Consider the following 19,923-nt stretch of genomic DNA (forward strand, 5'->3'; position numbering starts at 1 on the left):
AAAACTCAATCAATTGAATCATTAGTATTATTAACCAAATGCCATTGACCAACACAACAGTAATATTATGACATCATAGTATGCTACTGTACTGTTTGTAGAAAATAAGTGTACAGGAAATCACAAAGATGTGTTTAGCAATTGATTCATGTCTAGGAATTCAGATATTAATATGAAACATGATAGGTAATTGACATAATATAATGAAATCATGATAAGACCTGTCTAAACACCACCTAAAGGACAGCCATCCCTGTCTTTTGTAAGTCGCTCTGGATAAGAGCGTCTGCTAAATGACTTAAATGTAAATGTAAATGTCTTTGAGGAAACAACCAGGTGGATGTTTCTGTCTGGGTGAGAGTAGTGGCAGACATATGGGTTGGTCCTGATCCAGTATATAGCTTGATCCAGAATATAGCTAGTTTTCTGAGGCAGAAAACATATGATGAGTACGGTATCTTTCATTCGCCAATCGTGCAGACCCTTAAAGTGTGCAGGCTTTTGCTACAGCCCAGTACTAGCATGCCTGATTTAACTAATTAAGGGCTGGAGGAGTTAAGAGTTAGGTGTTAATTGAATTCTTGTTTAGCAGCAGACATGTTTGTCTTGTATCAAGACTGTACAAACCTTGATGTTCATCAATTATTTGAAGTGGACTTTGTCAAGTCTTTCATACTCTCACTTGTCCCTTTGGTAGTACTTGCCTGGTGAGAGAGGTGGGCAGATTTATATCTGTGCTTTCAGTAACACATGACACTATGTTTATTTTCTGTGTAGTAACACTGTAATTACACTGGCATTACAATATTGATACATGGTGCTTTATTTTGCTTTGCTTTCTAATTACAAAGGAATAGAACTGGGCGTTTTTTGTTATTTAACAGTCTTTATAAACTGGGTGGTTCAAGCCCTGAATGCTGATTGGCTGACAGCCGTGGTATATCAGACTGTATACCACGGGTATTTTTTTTTATTTAAATTTTTCATTTTACATTTATTTAACCAGGCAAGTTAGTTAAGAACAAATTCTTATTTTCAATGACGGCCTAGGAACAGTGGGATAACTGCCTGTTCAGGGGCAGAACGACAGATTTGTACCTTGTCAGCTCGGGTTACAAGTCCAATGCTTTAACCACTAGGCTACCCTGCCGCCCCAGTATGACAAAACATTTATTTTTACTGCTCTAATTAAATTGGTAAAAAGTTTACTATGTCATTACAAGACAATTACCATAGTACTATGGAAGTACAGTGTTGTAACTAGCGTAATTATAGCATTCCTACACAGGTATAAGAGCAACTTGAAGAAAGATTTAACCACATTTGACTGCTCTATAATTTGTATTTTTTTTTTATTTATCCGTTATTTTACCAGGTAAGTTCACTGAGAACACGTTCTCATTTACAGCCACGACCTGGGGAATAGTTACAGGGGAGAGGAGGGGGATGAATGAGCCAATTGTAAACTGGGGATTATTAGGTGACCATGATGGTTTGGACACCGGGGTTAACACCACTACTCTTACGATAAGTGCCATGGGATCTTTAATGACCTCAGAGAGTTAGGACACCCGTTTAACGTTCCATCCGAAAGATGGCACCCTACACAGGGCAGTGTCCCCAATCACTGCCCTGGGGTATTGGGATATTTTTTAGACCAGAGGAAAGAGTGCCTCCTACTGGCCCTCCAACACCACTTGAAAGAAAAGATAACAAAAGCAGGGGAAAAAAGAGCAGAACTCACCCCAGCCAAGAACAGTTTCAACACCTCATCTTTCACCTGGTATTAACATGACAAAGAAGGAGTAGTAGTAAGGGTACATAATATCTATACAGTTAGTATACATTATTCACTATTGTAACACTATTAAATTATATCTTTCATCTATATCTAAATTATATCTATTTCTTTAAGGATGGACAAATACCCTTTTCTCTGCAAAACATCCAGTCAGCAAAATGAAGAGGCCCTGAAAAACATCACACAATGAATACAATGGTAAAAACGAATTACAGCTAGTTTCACTTAATCATCTCAGACAGGAATATCTGTAATGAAAAATGGATGACAAAGTACCTGAAAGGAGTTTATGATGGTGAAAGCATAATTCATCAGAACACCCATTGGTGTGTTGATATCAATGAGCAGCACAAAGAATCCCAAAACCCATGTTACTCCAAAGACTGGCGTTAAAAAGACCATCACTTTCATGATGCTTTTGGCTGCCTCTTTCTCATCGGTTTTACTACCATCAGAGACAGTGGACTTTAGGAGTGTCATGATGACAACACCCATGGAGAAGAGATTCATCAAAATAATTGTCCCGACGGGCAGAAGAAATGCGTGAATGGACCCCTTCAGAAGTCCCTCGTAAGTGAGCCAGCAGGTTTCCGTGTTGTGGTAGGGTTTCCCTGTGTATTTGTAGTACACATAGGTAGCTGACACTATCACTGTGGGACAGATGTAGCCGAGGATGATGGACAGGAGCAGATATACCCTCTTCCTCAGCGGGTGGAAGATGAAGATGAGCTGGTGTAGTAGCATGATGCTGAGGCATAGCATCCAGCAGAACATAGCCAGGAAGAAGTACTGCTTGGTTACGGTCAGGACGAGGCACCAGGTAGAGGTTTTGATGCTGGAGAAGCAGGCGGCCAGGAAACTGCAGTCGGCCAGTAACAGGCACAGAGAGATGTTGACCAGGGCCGTGTGGCGGAAGTGCGAGAGGTTGGACTTGACGACGGCCGACCACACCAGCGCCTCGATGATGAGGAAGATGATGAGGGAGCAGATGGACACGCCGAGGCCCACGTAGGTGATCTCATCCAGAAAGAGCAGGGTCACCGGGATCTTTGACATCAGCACTGAAAAGGAGGTCAGGTGGGTGCACTCGCAATAGCTTCTATTGTTGTCCCCTTTCTTCCACTTGCAGCCTTCTTCAGACCATTCGTTCAATGTGGTGTTCCAGAACACACAGAGGATGTTGGAGTCTTGAGTCATCGACTGGTTCATGGGAAAGTCCAATTTGATGTCTATTTTGGAGTCATTGCTGTTTTGCAGTGTGGCTGACACCACAATGCTAGGGAATTTATAGTCTGAGAATTTAGAATTGTTTAATTTGTCAGCTAGGTTTTTTACTCCCACAGTTTTCACTATTCCCGAGGACAGGGTCAAATTGACCTCTACACCAAACACAATGTAATTGCAAGATGTGCCGTTTTGAACATTGCAGAGTTTGAGTTGTATATTTGGGGTGTCATTTCCCTCACTGGAATTCATTTTGATGTTATCCACTAGACCCTCGATAGACGTGAGGTACTTTGAGGACATATCGTATTCAAGGGTTTTGTTGACTGCCTTCCACGTGTTATTCAACATGTTGCTTGCTGCATCAAGAAATGTCTGAAAAATAAATATACATTTAATTTTCTGTATGAGATATATTGTACACGACTGTATAACAGTTATTTGGGGTTTGGCTCACATCTAAAATGGTGTTATCCAGGGTGATGGTTTTTGATGCTATCGACATGGTATCCAGCACATCGATGGATGCACTCAGATCAGCAACTGAGTCAGCAACCATGCTCTTCCTCAAATCAGAAAAGATTTGAATAGCAACCTGAACAGTGGCCCCAAGTCCCTCTTTAAAATTCTGTGATGTAAAAACAAACATGGAATAGTAACTTGGTTTCCTATACCAACACATTCTACAGGCCCAGAGTATTTCAACGCAAGTCACACATCATTCCATTGGCTGGATGTGTAGTTGAAGAACGTGATATATCATATGACCAACCCGTGAGTAGTGTTGTCATATTACTAAATGGCAGGAATGCACTTTTACAGAAAATGTAGGCATTCACTGAAACATTACCAATGTTCCATATCAACTTCACAGTATAAGAGTTGTGTGAGTGCAGAAGGTGAAAGGTCATACTCACTGCTGCTGCATTGACAACTTTGTTGAGCTCCTCATTGACACAGTTATCCAGCACCTCCATCCACTCAGGCCCCTTGCATGTCCGCTCTTTGTACCCAACTCTATTCACCTCACATTTTCGGATGGTGACAGTTACACCTCTTGGGGTCTTTGGCCAAACATTACTGTCTTCAGGACAAGCCTGGTTCTTGTCATGAGCTGAATATAAACAGCAGTAAAGAGTATTAATAGGAATTAAGCCTCATCTTCTTCATCCCTTCTGGAGGTAAGGGGCCTTTAACCAATCACATCAGAAACACATTTAACTGGTATGGCTTTTCCTTTTCCCTCCCTGTTTTATGGACTCATACAATCTAAACATACCATATATCACTGGGATAGTTATGCTTGCTTTCTTGATCTCATCCATCTGGTTTGTAAAGCTGACGATGACAACATGGGGTGAGCTTGATGGACGGCAATTTATAGATATCACTGTGGAGTAGGCTATCCCAGTTGGTGGTACTAGAATAGAATGTGGTCACACTTTATTTGGATAGTGAAGATTTTCCATCTGTAGATGCTCTACAGATGGTCATACTATCAACAAGCTATCTGTTGATAAGCAACTGCTTCTTTATTATCAAGTTACTGCAACCGTCATCATTTTGAGCACAAACATAAACAAGGTGATACATAGTTCAAGACACAAGACTAAGAGTTCCTGGTACCTGGTTGAGTTTGGAGATTTGGAGTTTGGAGATAATTTTGGTATAACCAAGTGACCTTGTATTGCTCTGTGCTGTTATCGATGGTTGCAGTGACTGTCACAGGTGGCACCGCATCTTGGCATTCTACAGTCAGAGGGTCAATCATCATGGTGATCTTATCTGGTAGCAGGGCTACCTTCAACTCTGCAGTGGCTGCGTGCACAATGGACCCTTTGGAAAATCCACACTTATAAATCCCTTCAGAAGCATGAAGAGAGGGATAAAATAGTTAATCATCACTCAAAAAGCAATAAACATTACCGACAGTAGGCCTATTTCAGCATCGAACAAAATGAGATGCTATATTTACAATGGCTTCATAAACATGAAATCGAATCCTACACCCTCAACTTATATTGGCAAAAGCATCATAGGTCTCTCAGACTCACCTGCCCAGTTCCCTGACAACTTTATAATTTGGACTGTGGTACAATTCTGTGGCGTTTCATTGGGTAATGAGACTGTGATGCTGCTTCCAGTGTTCAGATCAAATGTCTTATTTCCTTTTAACAGGTTCCAGTTCCAAGAGCCGTTTGTTTTCTCTTCAAATCTGCAGTTTAGCGTGGGTGTTGAGGAGAATTTCACTGTGTCCATTGGACACTGAATGCTCACGAGTCCTGTGGAAAAGCAAAAACATACAGTATCAATGCAATAAATAATACAATACGTCCTTACACGCTTTACATAATCATTTCCAACATAACAATCTATTTCATACCATAATCCTTGCCACATTTCTCAGTATGAAACTGTCTCTGCACTTGTTTGCATGATCCGGCGAAGGTCATCATAGTATCGAAAGCTTAGCAAGTTAAACTCTGAAACTGCAACTGATTAGAGTGTGCAGAGACTCCATTTAAAAAAATATATATATACTGTATATAATATTTTCTCGTGTGACTTATCTGAGCCTAATGCCCTGGTGTTTTTGGCAGATCTACTCATGGTCTTAATATCACTACGTGAAATGGCTGTACTGTATTGGAAGGGGCAGGGCATTTACCTGATGTTTCAACAGCTATTTTGCCAACAGTAGGTTCCAGGTCAGCTATTATTTTTGCAAGTGTATCAGTCAGAAATATGACACTGAGATCCACTTTAAAATCAAACATTTGTCCATCATCCCTTATGTGTCCGTATTGAGTTGCCAATGGGTGAAAGGGAGACAAAATCAGAAATTGATGTTGCACCTTTGGGGAGAAAAACAAGCACTCTGCCAAATATTAAGCAATGAGAAAATACATCCAATATATTTAGATTTCATTACCTCGGTCCAGACACATTGAGGCACTCAAACCCATGTAATTGTTTAAAACCATCTGTAAGCTGGGAAGAAATGGACATTTTAGCATCAATATTACATATAGTGTGTGTTCAGCTGTCACTTTAACTCACTATACATGTTAATCATTTTTATCACAACCAAAACTACTATTTCAGCGAATTTGAATTCCCTAAAATAAAAACAAAAATGTACCTGTTTTTTGATAGTATCAGTTTGATTAATTGTTATTCTCACTTGGACTGTTCCATTAAAGCGAACTATGTCAACAAAAACAAACAATTACAATAGTGTAAAATATACAGTAACACTGCAACAATAACAATGACTACATTAATAATAGCAGTGGATGACAATTAGTAGAAGCAACAGCAACAATGATACAATGAAGAAGGAATCATACCAATGCTTGTTTAATAGTATCAACTCGGGCGAGGCTATTGATCATATGATAGCAGAAATAACAGTACCAGCAATAGTACCTTTCACTTTGGGTATGCAGAGGGCTGGGTAGTGAGAAATATTTGCGTTACAATATGAGTCATGGCAACACTGGAAATTGTCACACACGTCGTTACTCCAGATGTATGTTGATGAACAGTTACACGTAGAAGCATTCCCGGCAATTTTACATTCTACAAAGAAACACACATTATCAATCGGCTATGGACGAAACTCTGATAGAGAATCATTTTAAACACATTTTTCTCTATGAAACCATATTTGGTAGAAATAGTGATACTGTACCTGCTGTTAGTTCAAGCAGTACAATAGTCATTGTTGTATTAGGTGTTGCTGTTTGCTTGATTGCTGATAGAGCACCAGAGACGTACAACGTAGCATTGCTTTCTATCATGAACTCAGCCATGTAGGTATCTAAAACAATCAGTGACATAAAGGAAACATTTTGGCAAATAGGCATGAGAGCCTGTTCGACTTCTGATTTAAATGATAAGAGGAGAGGTTTTCCAAGTGTGCATCTGCTTGTGTGAGTTACTTAGTAATTTCACCTTTCCTCATGTATTCCCTTTATGGTTCTCTTCATAGAGAGTAAGCTGCTTGGTTTGTTATATATTCAGACATAAATGCATAAATAACTCACCCACTGCTAAGGCCTGTGTCAATGAAGAGAGAGACACATTATATTTCATCACTAAAGGGACATTATAAACTGGCTAATTTGAGCCCTGAATGCTGATTGGCTGCCAGCCATAGTATATCAGAATGTATACCACGGGTATGACAAAACATGTATTATTACTACTCTAATTACATTGGTAACCAGTTTATAATAGCAATAAGGCACCCCAGGGGGTTGTGATATATGGCTGATATACCACGGCTAAGGGCTGTATCAGGTACTCTGCATTGCGTTGTGCACAAGAACAGCCCTTAACCGTGGTATATTGGCCATATACCACACCCTCTCTGACCACTAGAATTCATCTGTGAGATAATATGCATTAATTAGGTTACTTCCATTTCTCTATAACATGTTTTGTTTTTATCTGTGCTATAATTGATTTACTTGGCTAACATCCATGGCTCCTGTGTAAATTGTCTCAATTCAAATACCATTACAATGTACTGCTTACCTGCTGGTAATGGAATAACACACCAATGAAAAGTATTACAGCTCTGGCCCACATCGTTTGTCTGATGGAAGTAAAGAAGATGGACACTGCTTCAATCATTTGGACACATTACTTAATTACAATGTTTGGCTCGTCGAGTGAAACAAAAAGTGAAGACATATCACTTTTCTGATAGTCCATTCTGATAGTCCACTATTTGTTGCTTTTATTCTTCTATTCAGACGTTATTATCCATCTCTGGGAATGTATTTTATTTTTTTAATATTTCCCTGTGAGGTAGATACTTAAATAACGAATACACTTCAGAACCATTACTAACCTCTTATCTGATGTGCTCCTTTCCCTGAAGTACATAAAGTCATAATTTAACTAGACAAACATTCCTTTGCATTACTTTGCATGTTCCCCGTAACACAAACACAGCAGACAGTGAGCTTGTCCTGCTGAACTGCTGATGGTGAACTGAATAACTCTTGTCAATCTCTCTGATCAATAAACAAAACCCAGAACAATGCACGTACTGTGTACACTTTTCTATATGTCCTCTCAATCATTTACATGTCGGACGAGTCCCTTCAGAAAGTATTCAAACCCCTTAACGTTTTCCACATTTTGATGTGTTACAGTCTGAATTCAAAATGGAATAAATATTTTTTTCTCACCCATCTACACACAATACCCCATAATGACAAAGTGAAACATGTTTTTATAAAATTTTGCAAATGTGTTGAAAATGAAATACAGAAATATCAAATGTACATAAGTATTCCCACCTCTGAGTCAATACATATCTTTCTAGATACCTCTCTAAGAGTTTTGCACACCTGGATCATACATTATTATAAAAAAATAGCTTTGACAGACATTTTAAAGTCTTGCCATAGATTTTCAAGCCGATTTCAGTCAAAACTCTAACTAGGCCACTCAGGAACATTCAATGTTGTCTTGGTAAGCAACTCAAGTGTACATTTGGCCTTGTCTATTAGGTTATTGTCCTGCTGAAAGGTGAATTAGTCTCCCAACGTCTGTTGGAAAACAGATTGAATCAGGTTTCCGCTAGGATTTTGCATGTGATTATCTTTATTCCGTTTATTTTTATCCCTAAAAAACTCCCTAGTCCTTGACGATCACAAGCATACACATAACATAATGCAGACACCATATTGCTTGAAAATATGAAGAGTGGTACTCAGTGAAGTGTTGTGTTGGATTTGCCCCAACATAACACGTTGTATTCAGGACATGAAGTTCATTTCTTTGCCACATTCTTTGCCGTTTTACTTTAATGCCTTATTGCAAACAGGACGCATGTTTTGAAATGGTTTTATTCTGTACAGGCTTCCTTCTTTTCACTCTATAATTTAGGTTAGTATTGTGGAAACTACAATGTTGTTGATCCATCCTCAGTTTTCTCCCTTCACAGCCATTATACTCTGCAATGGTTTTAAAGTCACCCGTTGGCCTCATGGTGAAATCCCTGAAAGGTTTCCTTTGTCTCCGGCAACTGAGTTAGGAAGGCATCTTTGTAGTGACCGGGTGTATTGATACACCATCCAAAGTGTAATAACTGAATAACTTCACCATGCTCAAAGAGATATTCAATGCCTGCTTCCCCCCCCCTTTTTTTACACATCTACCAATAGGTGCCCTTATTTGCGAGGCATTGGAAAACCTCCCTGGTGTATGTGGTTGATTTTGTGTTTGAAATACAATGCTCAACTGAGGGACCTTGTAGATAAGTTTATGTGTGGGGTACAGAGGTGAGGTCATTCAAAAATCATGTTTTAAACACTATGTTTGCGCACACAGTGAGTCCATGCAACTTATTATGTGACTTGTTAAGTAGTGATGGGTTGTTCGTGAACAAGTCGGCTCTAAGGCTCTTGTAAGTGAACGTTGGGAGCTGGCTCGCATATCAGAAGAGCCAAATGTATTTATAAAAATATAATAAAATTAAGATATGAATAATCAAAAGATTTGAATGAATAGAATTAACTAATTCAAAGAACGAAAATATAAATAAAATAATATAGGCCTAAATTCTCAAGCGCAGACATTCGTTCTGACTGTCTGCTCAGACTAACAGCCTCACCTGTTGTTCCTGTCAATCAGACACACAGTGTCATCAAACGAACCAAAGATGCATGAGGGAGGGCCGAGCCAACTCACTCACAGTCACACACTTAGCAGCCTTGGAGAGAGAGGAAGGACAGCTGTGAAAACAACAGCTGGAAAATGAGTCGGATGCATTTCTTTTTGATACTGTCGCAAAGCTAACTAAAAAGCAGCATTCCCCAAGTGAGGATGGCTTTCACTTCAGCAGTAATAAATTCATGAACTTCTTTGAGGAAAAGATCATGATTATTAGAAGGCAAATTACGGACTCCTCTTTAAACCTGCGTATTCCTTCAAAGCTCAGTTGTCCTGAGTGTGCACAACTCTGCCAGGACCTAGGATCAAGAGAGACCCTGAAATGTTTTTGTACTATATCTCTTGACACAATGATGAAAATAATCATGGTTTCTAAACCTTCAAGCTGCATACTGGACCCTATTCCAACTAAACTACTGAAAGAGATGCTTCCTGTGCTTGGCCCTCCTATGTTGAACATAATAAACGGCTCTCTATCCACCGGATGTGTACCAAACTCACTAAATGTGGCAGTAATAAAGACTCTCTTGAAAAAGCCAAACCTTGACCCAGAAAAAAATTAAAAACCTATCGGCATATATCGAATCTTCCATTCCTCTCAATTTGTTTAGAAAAAGCTGTTGCGCAGCAACTCACTGCCTTCCAGAAGACAAACAATGTATATGAAATGCTTCAGTCTGGTTTTAGACCACGTTATAGCACTGAGACTGCACTTGTGAAGGTGGTAAATGACCTTTAATGGCGTCAGACAGAGGCTCTGCATCTGTCCTCGTGCTCCTAGACCTTAGTGCTACTTTTGATACCATCGATCACCACATTCTTTTGGAGAGATTGGAAACCCAAATTGGTCTACACAGACAAATTCTGGCCTGGTTTAGATCTTAGCTGTCGGAAAGAAATCAGTTTGTCTCTGTGAATGGTTTGACCTCTGACAAATCAACTGTACCTTTCGGTGTTCCTCAAGGTATGTATATATTTTACCTCTTGGGGATGTCATTCGAAAACATAATGTTAACTTTCACTGCTATGCGGATGACACACAGCTGTACATTTCAATGAAACCTGGTGAAGCCCCAAAATTGCCCTCGCTAGAAGCCTGTATTTCAGACATAAGGAAATGGATGGCTGCAAACATTCTACTTTTAAACTCAGACAAAACAGAGATGCTTGTTCTAGGTCCCCAGAAACAAAGCGATCTTCTGTTGAATCTGACAATTAATCTTAATGGTTGTACAGTCGTCTAAAATAAAACTGTGAAGGATCTCGGCGTTACTCTGGAACCTGATCTCTCTTTTGACAAACATATTAAGACTGTTTCAAGGAAAGTTTTTTTCCATCTATGTAACATCACAAAAATCAGAAACTTTCTGTCCAAAAATGATGCAGAAAAATGTATCCATGCTTTAGTTACTTCCAGGTTAGACTACTGCAATGCTCTACTTTCCGGCGACCCGGATAACGCACTAAATAAACTTCAGTTAGTGCTTCAGTCAGTAAATACGGCTGCTAAAATCCTGACTGGAACCAAAACATTTGATCATATTACTCCAGTACTAGCCTCCCTACACTGGCTTCCTGTTAAGGCAAGGGCTGATTTCAAGGTTTTACTGCTAACCTACAAAGCATTACATGGGCTTGCTCCTACCTATCTCTCTGATTTGGTCCTGCCGTACATACCTACACGTACGCTAGGGTCACAAGTTGCAGGCCTCCTAATTGTCCCTAGAATTTCTAAGCAAACAGTTGGAGGCAGGGCTTTCTCCTATAGAGCTCCATTTTTATGGAATTGTCTGCCTACCCATGTGAGAGATGCAGACTCGGTCTCAACCTCTACTGAAGTCTCATCTCTTTAGTGGGTCATATGATTGAGTGTTGTCTGGCCCAGGAGTGTGAAGGTGAACGGAAAGACTTTGGAGCAACGAACCACCCTTGCTGTCTCGGCCTGACCGGTTCCCCTCTTTCCACTGGGATTCTCTGCCTCTAACCCTATTACAGGGGCTGAGTCACTAGCTTAATGGTGCTCTTTGCCGTTCCTAGGAGGGGTGCGTCACTTGAGTGGGTTGAGTCACTGACGTGATCTTCCTGTCTGGGTTGGCGCCCCCCCTTGGGTTGTGCCGTGGCGGAGATCTTTGTGGGCTATACTCGGTCTTGTCTCAGGATGGTAAGTTGGTGGTTGAAGATATCCCTCTAGTGGTGTGGGGGCTGTGCTTTGGCAAAGTGGGTGGGGTTATATCTTTCCTGTTTGGCCCTGTCCAGAGGTATAATCAGATGGGGCCACAGTGTCTCCTGACCCCTCCTGTCTCAGCCTCCAGTATTTATGCTGCAGTAGTTTATGTGTCGGGGGGCTAGGGTCAGTTTGCTATATCTGGAGTATCTGGATAAGTATCTCCTGTCTTATCCAGTGTCCTGTGTGAATTTAAGTATGGCCTCTCTAATTCTTTCTTTCTCTCTTTCTCTCTTTCTTTCTTTCTTTCTTTCTTTCTTTCTTTCTTTCTTTCTTTCTTTCTTTCTTTCTCTCTCTCTCTCTCTCTCTCCATGCCTCAGGACTACCTGGCATGATGACTCCTTGCTGTCCCCAGTCCACCTGGCTGTGCTGCTGCTCCAGTTTCAACTGTTCTGCCTGTGGCTATGGAATCTCGACCTGTTCACCGGACGTGCTACCTGTACCAGACCTGCTGTTTTCAACGTCTCTAGAGACAGCAGGAATGGTAGAGATACTCTTAATGATCGGCTATGAAAAGCCAACTGACATTTACTCCTGAGGTGCTGACTTGCTGCACCCTCGACAACTACTGTGATTATTATTATTTGACTATGCTGGTCATTTATGAACATTTGAACATCTTGGCCATGTTCTGTTATAATCTCCACCCGGCACAGCCAGAAGAGGACTGGCCACCCCTCATAGCCTGGTTCCTCTCTTCCTAGGTTTTGGCCTTTCTATGGAGTTTTCTACACCTGCATTGCTTGCAGTTTGGGGTTTTAGGCTGGGTTTCTGTACAGCAGTTTGAAATATCAGTTGATGTACGAAGGGCTATATAAATACATTTGATGTGATTTGATTTGAAGCACAGTAGAATTTGGATGCATTTTAATAATGTAGACAATGTTAGAGCACAGTGTAGAATTTGCCAAAACAAAATCTCATATAAAGCCAGTTCTATGCACAATCTACAGCGGCATATGCAAACTGTGCACCCAACAGTGAAGCTAGCTGTAGCGGAGCTTCGAGAAACTAGCGGGCCTGCTAGTGATAATGGTGGAGCCAACCATTCCACACGTGGAGATGTATCCACTCAGTCAAGTAGGCCTACTCCGCGACCCACAGCAACACAGTCTTCTAGGGACCAGTTTATGCCAAAGTCTATGCCTGTAGCAAAACAAGGCCACATTTATATTGCATTGGCTAAAATGACTGCCACCGATTTCCAGACATTTTCAATCGTGGAGGACAGAGGTTTTAGAAATTATAGCAATAGTTGAAATCCAATGTACACAATTCCAGGCAGGAAAATCCTTTCAAAATCACTTATTCCACAGTTGTACGAGAGCACACAGGCTTCAATACAGAAAGAAGCTTCTACAGTTTGCCTTACCACTGATTGCTGGACATCAAGGGTAACCACTTCTTACATGTCGGTTACATGTCACTTCATTGAATAGTTTTCGATGTCTAGCTGTCTTCTGGACTGTTTTGAGTTCAGCGACAGACACACCTCAGGGAACTTGACAGAGGAACTGATGAGAGTGGCCAGAGAATGGCAAGTCGATGGAAAAGTGGTCTGTTGTGTTAGCAACAGTGCAGCTAACATGACCAAAGCCATGAAAATGTTTAAATGGACCCATCACCCATTTCTTGCCCAGACAATCAACCTGATTGTAAGAGATGCTCTGAAGGTGATGAAGCCCACTGTGGACAAAGTGAAAGCAGCTGTGGAATATTTCAACAGGAGAACAGTAGGTGCTGAAAAACTAAAGCCTACACAACGCCAGATGGGGATGGCTGAGCTGAGGCCTAAACAAGACTGCACTACAAAGTGGAATTCAACATGTTTTATGTTCAAGCGGTTTCTTGAGTCAAAGGATGCCATCATCTCTACCCTGGTCATTGTCAATGCACCTGTTGATGCTCTGACCCAAGAGGAATGGGAGGTGGTGGAGGAGGTGTGCAGAGTCCTGGAAACCTTTGAGCAGGGCACTGTGGAGATCAGTGGAGAGAAGTAGAGTAAGCAGTTATTACTACATCATTATTTAATCCAGTGTTATATATGTATATGAGCAGTAGATGAGAATGTACTATCAGTAGACAAAACATGAACCTGAACTAATAAGTTACTGTTCTCTCTTTCCAGCTATGTGACAGCCTCAAAAATTATGCTCCTGTGTAAGGGTCTGCAGCGAATCACCGCCAGTCGCCAGAGAGAAGCAAATGTAACCACAGGACATGTGACATAGTTGATTGACACCCTATGTTCATCAATGGACAGAAAGTTCCACAGAATGGATTATAATCACGCACTATCAGAAACCGCTGCACTTGACCCCAGGTTTAAGAAGTTAGCCTTCAGTGATGCCAGAGTGATTGATGTGGCTCTTGATTGATGTGGCTCTTCAAAGAATAACCTCTGCAGCAGGGAGGGACAGCCCCACCAGTCAGCTGGCTCAAGCACCAGGGCAACAGGAAGAAGAGGGATCAGATGGAGCAGAAGCACCAGCAATAGTGCCACAAATGTCTGCTGTTTGACGAGAGAGCAACTGGAGATGCAGCACAAAGGAATTCTTCAGCCACAATGGAGGTCCGATCCTATTTGGAGCCCCTTCAAATAGTGGCCACATCCCTTCCCTCTGAGCCGAACAAGCCGGCTCACTGAAAAGAGTCGGAATGCCTATCACTATGGTTAAGCACATTTTTACTCATGAACTTATTTAGGCTTGCCATAACAAGCTTTGACATTATGGAGTATTGTGTGTCGGCCAGTGACATAAATTCTCAATTTAATACTCAACCAAATGTGGAAAAAGTCAAGGGGTTTGAATAATTTCTGAAGGCAATGTCGATATAGATAAAAACGATTCTAAAAATGTAACTGCAATAGAGCATGCTGGGAAATATTGGGATGGGTGTAGTTTTGGTTCAACTCTGGTTATTGACACCTACACTGGGGCCTATTGTACTTCTTTACAGTGTTAATTTAACTGATATGAAAGGGAAACATTTGTAGGCTTCCATATATTTCAAGAAACTTTTAGAATTCTGAAGAACCGTAGATGCCACGTCAAGTACCTCACACTTAACTCAAAGGTTCTATATCGCATAAGAGTTCTCCAAGGAACCTTAAGAGCTGAGGATGAACCATTAAAGAATTTTCATTTTTTCCAGTGTAGACCGCCATGGCACACATACAGTGGGGCAAAAAAGCATTTAGTCAGCCACCAATTGTGCAAGTTCTCCCACTTAAAAAGATGAGAGAGGCCTGTAATCATCATAGGTACACTTCAACTATGACAGACAAAATGAGAAAACAAAACCCAGAAAATCACATTGTAGGATTTTTAATGAATTTATTTGCAAATTATGGTGGAAAATAAGTATTTGGTCAATAACAAAAGTTTATCTCAATACTTTGTTATATACCCTTTGTTGGCAATGACAGAGGTCAAACGTTTTCTGTAAGTCTTCACAAGGTATTCACACACTGTTGCTGGTATTTTGGCCCATTCCTCCATGCAGATCTCCTCTAGAGCAGTGATGTTTTGGGGCTGTTGCTGGGCAACACAGACTTTCAACTCCCTCCAAAGAGGTGCTATGGTCACCAGCGAGCTGAGATAAGGGGGGACTTTACCTAGCAGGGTCTTGTAGATGACATGGAGCCAGTGGGTTTGGCGGCAAGTATGAAGCGAGGGCCAGCCAACGAAAGCGTACAGGTCACAATGGTGGGTAGTATATGGGGCTTTGGTGACAAAACGGATTGCACTTTGATAGACTGCATCCAATTTGTTGAGTAGGGTATTGGAGGCTATTTTGTAAATGACATCGCCAAAGTCGAGGATTGGTAGGATGGTCAGTTTTACAAGTGTATGTTTGGCAGCATGAGTGAAGGATGCTTTGTTGCGACAAAATAGGAAGCCAATTCTAGATTTAACTTTGGATTGGAGATGTTTGATATGGGTCTGGAAGGATGGGTCTGGAAGGAGAGTTTACAGTCTAACCAGACACCTAAGTATTTGTAGTTGTCCACGTATTCTAAGTCAGAGCCGTCCAGACTAGTGATGTTGGACAGGCGGGCAGGTGCAGGTAGCGATCGGTTGAAGTGCATGCATTTAGTTTTACTTGTATTTAAGAGCAATTGGAGGCCACGGAAGGAGAGTTGTATGGCATTGAAGCTTGCCTGGAGAGTTGTTAACACAGTGTCCAAAGAAGGGCCAGAAGTATACAGAACGGTGTCGTCCGCGTAGAGGTGGTTCAGAGACTCACCAGCAGCAAGAGCGACCTCATTGATGTATACAGAGAAGAGAGTCGGTCCAAGAAATGAACCCTGTGGCACCCCCATATAGACTGCCAGAGGTCCGGACAGCAGATCGTCCGATTTGACACACTGAACTCTATCAGAGAAGTAGTTGGTGAACCAGGCTAGGCAATCATTTGAGAAACCAAGGCTGTCGAGTATGCCGATGAGGATGTGGTGATTGACAGTCTCTGCAGGTCATTTAATAGGTCCCCCCGTGTGGTTCTGGGATTTTTGCTCACCGTTCTTGTGATCATTTTGACCCCACGGGGTGAGATATTGCGTGGAGCCCCAGATCGAGGGAGATTATCAGTGGTCTTGTATGTCTTCCATTTCCTAATAATTGCTCCCACAGTTGATTTCTTCAAACCAAGCTGCTTACCTATTGCAGATTCAGTCTTCCCAGCCTGGTGCAGGTCTACAATTTTGTTTCTGGTGTCCTTTGACAGCTCTTTGGTCTTGGCCATAGTGGAGTTTGGAGTGTGACTGTTTGAGTTTGTGGACAGTTGTCTTTTACACTGATAACAAGTTCAAACAGGTGCCATTAATACAGGTAACGAGTGGAGGACAGAGGAGCCTCTTAAAGAAGAAGTTACAGGTCTGTGAGAGCCAGACATTTTACTTGTTTGTAGGTGACCAAATACTTATTTTCCATCATAATTTGCAAATAAATTCATAAAAAATCCTACAATGTGATTTTCTGGATTTTTTCCTTCTCATTTTGTCTGTCATAGTTGAAGTGTACCTATGATGAAAATTACAGGCCTCTCTCATCTTTTTAAGTGGGAGAACATGCACAATTGGTGGTTGACTAAATACTTTTTTGCCCCACTGTAATTGCATATGCTTATTAACTAAAAATCCTCAACATTTTACTTGAGGTAATTTAACAGTGAAAAGGGTTGGCCTACACATTCAGCTGGATCTTACACAATCTTACATGATACTTAAACCTATGGGCTAGCACAATTACACAATAAAAACAAATTGTTCCATATAGTGCCATATAGGAGTTATTTGGCTTGTAACCATAGCAGAACCCTTGTATATAAAGAACCATGCTCATAAGGTTCTAAATGAAATGTATGGTGCTATATAGAATCCTTTTCTTAAAAATAAAATTCTACATAGCACCAAAAAGGGTTCCACGATGGTTACAACCCTTTTGGGGTTGTTTTTTTAAATCTTCTGTCGGAGATGCTGACTTCCATACGTGCAAATATCTGGGATTGTAGGCAACAGTTTCCCAGTCCTCAAGTTCACGTACCCATGGCAGTTTTAGAATCCTTCCAGGGTTTCCACTCAATGTTCTCTCTCCTTTGCCCCATCGCCCTCGTCGCACTTTCCCACCGACCGGTCTAAGATCGCATATCATCACCCCTGCTGTCGGAAAAAGCCCTGGCCTGGGCTACTGTCCTGTGGTCTAGCAGCCCTGCCTTTCCTGACCTGACTAGTGTTTCGGACAAGCAGTGGTTCTGACTCAGCCAAACACTGTTTCCTGACTATGTATGAGACGGCTGGGTTTAGAACCTTTATGGAGGTTATAGGGGTTATATAACCTTTATGGAGGTTCTCTATCTCAAAGGTTATTTTTAGAACTATAACATTTTTTTAGTCTGGTTTAATAGCCATATTATGTTGTTAAAACACCATATGTTTCATTACTGTGTTCATTGTATTATTGTGTTTATTAACAAATTGCATCAGGTGTGTTAGCTCTGGAATGGCTGAGGAGAGAGCTGAGAACTACTGACTTAGTCAAACATTCTCAATTGACACAAGTCTATACATTAGTTTTTCAAAGTCACCATCACTGGACATATACTGTACAAAATGTAATAGCATAAGACAACAGATCAGATAAACTGGAATGACAGTCTCACTCACGGTTGGACAAAAAGAGCCGTGAAAAACCACTCCTCAAATATTCTAATAAGCCACTCCTTCATTTTTATAATCACTGAAAGAGGATAGAACCCTTTTTTGAACGGCAATGAACCATTGAGTCAGTATGGTTCCACATTTTTTATTACCGCAGATATAGATATTACTACATTGTCGGAACTAGAAGCACAGGCATTTCGCTATACTCGCATTTCGCTACACTCGCATTACCATCTGCTAACCATGTGTATGTGACCAATAAAATTTGATTTTTATTAAGAACCATCACCCTTCCCAGAGAACCCTTGTGGTACCCTACTTTTCTTAGTGTGTACAAAACCTGGTGCGTTTAGAGGTTATCACAGCACAGAAAAAGTAATGAAGCCACTTTTATAAAGTAATGTATGGCCTCTCAATATGACATTAATTTGAGCATTAATGAGATGGTACACCGGGCAGTGTGAATAGAACAGAATACTATGCAGAAGCAGCCTGTAGACACAGGCTACATTATTCCAGACACACCTCTTTTCGGTCTATTGAAACTCACTTTATTTAAAAAGAACTTGAGCAGAAATAAACTGAAGTGTCTCAATTGAAAACACTTTTTAGGTCTTGGGTCTTGGAAATCTCCCCTAAAAGTAAACTATTTTTCAACATCAATACAAAACAGCCATTCTTCTAGCCAAACTAATTATTGGTAACTACATTTTTAAAAATGTCACAATATTCAAAATGTTTCACTCACACAATAAAATGTTCTGTTTAAAGTTATTTTCAAACTACATATTTGTCACGGGTTACTAGCTGTGGAAGGTAGGAGTCAGGCGCAGAGAGCAGAGGCTTCAATAACAGACGTCTCTCTGGCACAAAAAACGGTCACGCCAAACACAGGGCGCAGAAACACTGACCCGCCCAAGCACACAGGGCAAAACGATCCAGAGAGAAAATATATCCAACACCAACAGCGAACACAAAATAATCCCGCACAAACTCCAGCGGGCCAAACAGGCTGACACCAGAAATCAAGAAACACAAAAGAAACAGGTGCAACTAATAAGACTAAACCAACAGACAAGGGAAAAGGGATCGGTGGCGGCGAGTAGGCCGGTGACAACGACCGCCGCCCGAACAGGCAGGGGAGCCACCCTCGGCGGGAGTCGTGACAATATTGGCATATGTTTGAATAAGAATATACAGGGTAACCACCAAGTCTTAAGCAGTATGAACCATTTGTAAATGCAGTCCTTCATAGAATTGATGAAAGATAATATATTTTCAGGAAGAGGAGATACTGACCTTGATTTAAGAAATCTGCTCATAAACCTGGATTTTACTTGTGAAACCAGTGATCAACAGGTGGGATGCAGTTTGTAATCCATGATCACCAGGAGGCCTTCAGGGTAGACTGAACACTCACAGTGAAAAAAGCTTGAAAGCAGCACAAGAGATGCGTCAGATGATGATAAGAAGTGAAAAAGTGTTCCCTGCCATTTGCATGGCTGGTATCTCCTAATGCCATCTGGACTGGTCAACACAGGCCTTCAGGCCTTCAACTTTCCATCCACATTTGGCTACCAAATCCATATTTTCCTTTCAGGAGGTTACAAACTATATAAATAGGACATTTTGCCTGGACATTACATGTAATTCCTATACATTTAAATATTATACACTCAATTGAGGAAAGACAGGTGGAACAGTGAGAGGCCCAATGTGGTTAGTCCTTTTATTGCAAATATTTACCAGCTAGACATTACAGAACACAGTACTTGATGAGGCCTGACTGTATTGAGCCACAGTTACCTCATAGCT

At 41.0% G+C, this 19,923-nt stretch overlaps 1 protein-coding gene across 1 annotated transcript; it reads right to left on the minus strand.

Moving 5' to 3' along the window:
* Positions 1–319: 319 nt before the first annotated feature.
* On the minus strand, positions 320–19,579 carry LOC135505905 (adhesion G-protein coupled receptor F3-like). The gene is made up of 18 exons (XM_064925146.1): positions 19,408–19,579; positions 7,568–7,628; positions 7,075–7,087; positions 6,720–6,848; positions 6,455–6,607; positions 6,168–6,232; positions 5,958–6,016; positions 5,694–5,815; positions 5,080–5,307; positions 4,652–4,888; positions 4,305–4,445; positions 3,943–4,139; positions 3,483–3,653; positions 2,078–3,400; positions 1,929–1,970; positions 1,745–1,780; positions 628–704; positions 320–426 (listed from the first exon to the last, which is right to left on the minus strand). Exons 1-17 carry the CDS (start codon positions 19,428–19,430, stop codon positions 639–641), a joined length of 3,066 nt encoding a protein of 1,021 aa, XP_064781218.1. The 5' UTR covers positions 19,431–19,579; the 3' UTR covers positions 320–426; positions 628–638.
* Between the last annotated feature and the right edge of the window lie 344 nt (positions 19,580–19,923).

This window comes from Oncorhynchus masou, chromosome 19 (assembly GCF_036934945.1).
Source record: "Oncorhynchus masou masou isolate Uvic2021 chromosome 19, UVic_Omas_1.1, whole genome shotgun sequence".
Classification (NCBI taxonomy): Eukaryota; Metazoa; Chordata; class Actinopteri; order Salmoniformes; family Salmonidae; genus Oncorhynchus; species Oncorhynchus masou.

What these genes read in the sequence shown, in the direction of transcription:
- LOC135505905 (XM_064925146.1), bottom strand. Translation starts at nt 19,430, where the DNA reads ATGAGCAGATTTCTTAAATCAAG. An exon ending in GTTGTCAGGGAACTGGGCAG is followed by an intron (nt 4,889 to 5,079) that starts GTGAGTCTGAGA and finishes ATGCTTCTGAAG; the next exon opens with GGATTTATAAGTGTGGATTT. An exon ending in GATGTTTTGCAGAGAAAAGG is followed by an intron (nt 1,781 to 1,928) that starts GTATTTGTCCAT and finishes TGTTAATACCAG; the next exon opens with GTGAAAGATGAGGTGTTGAA.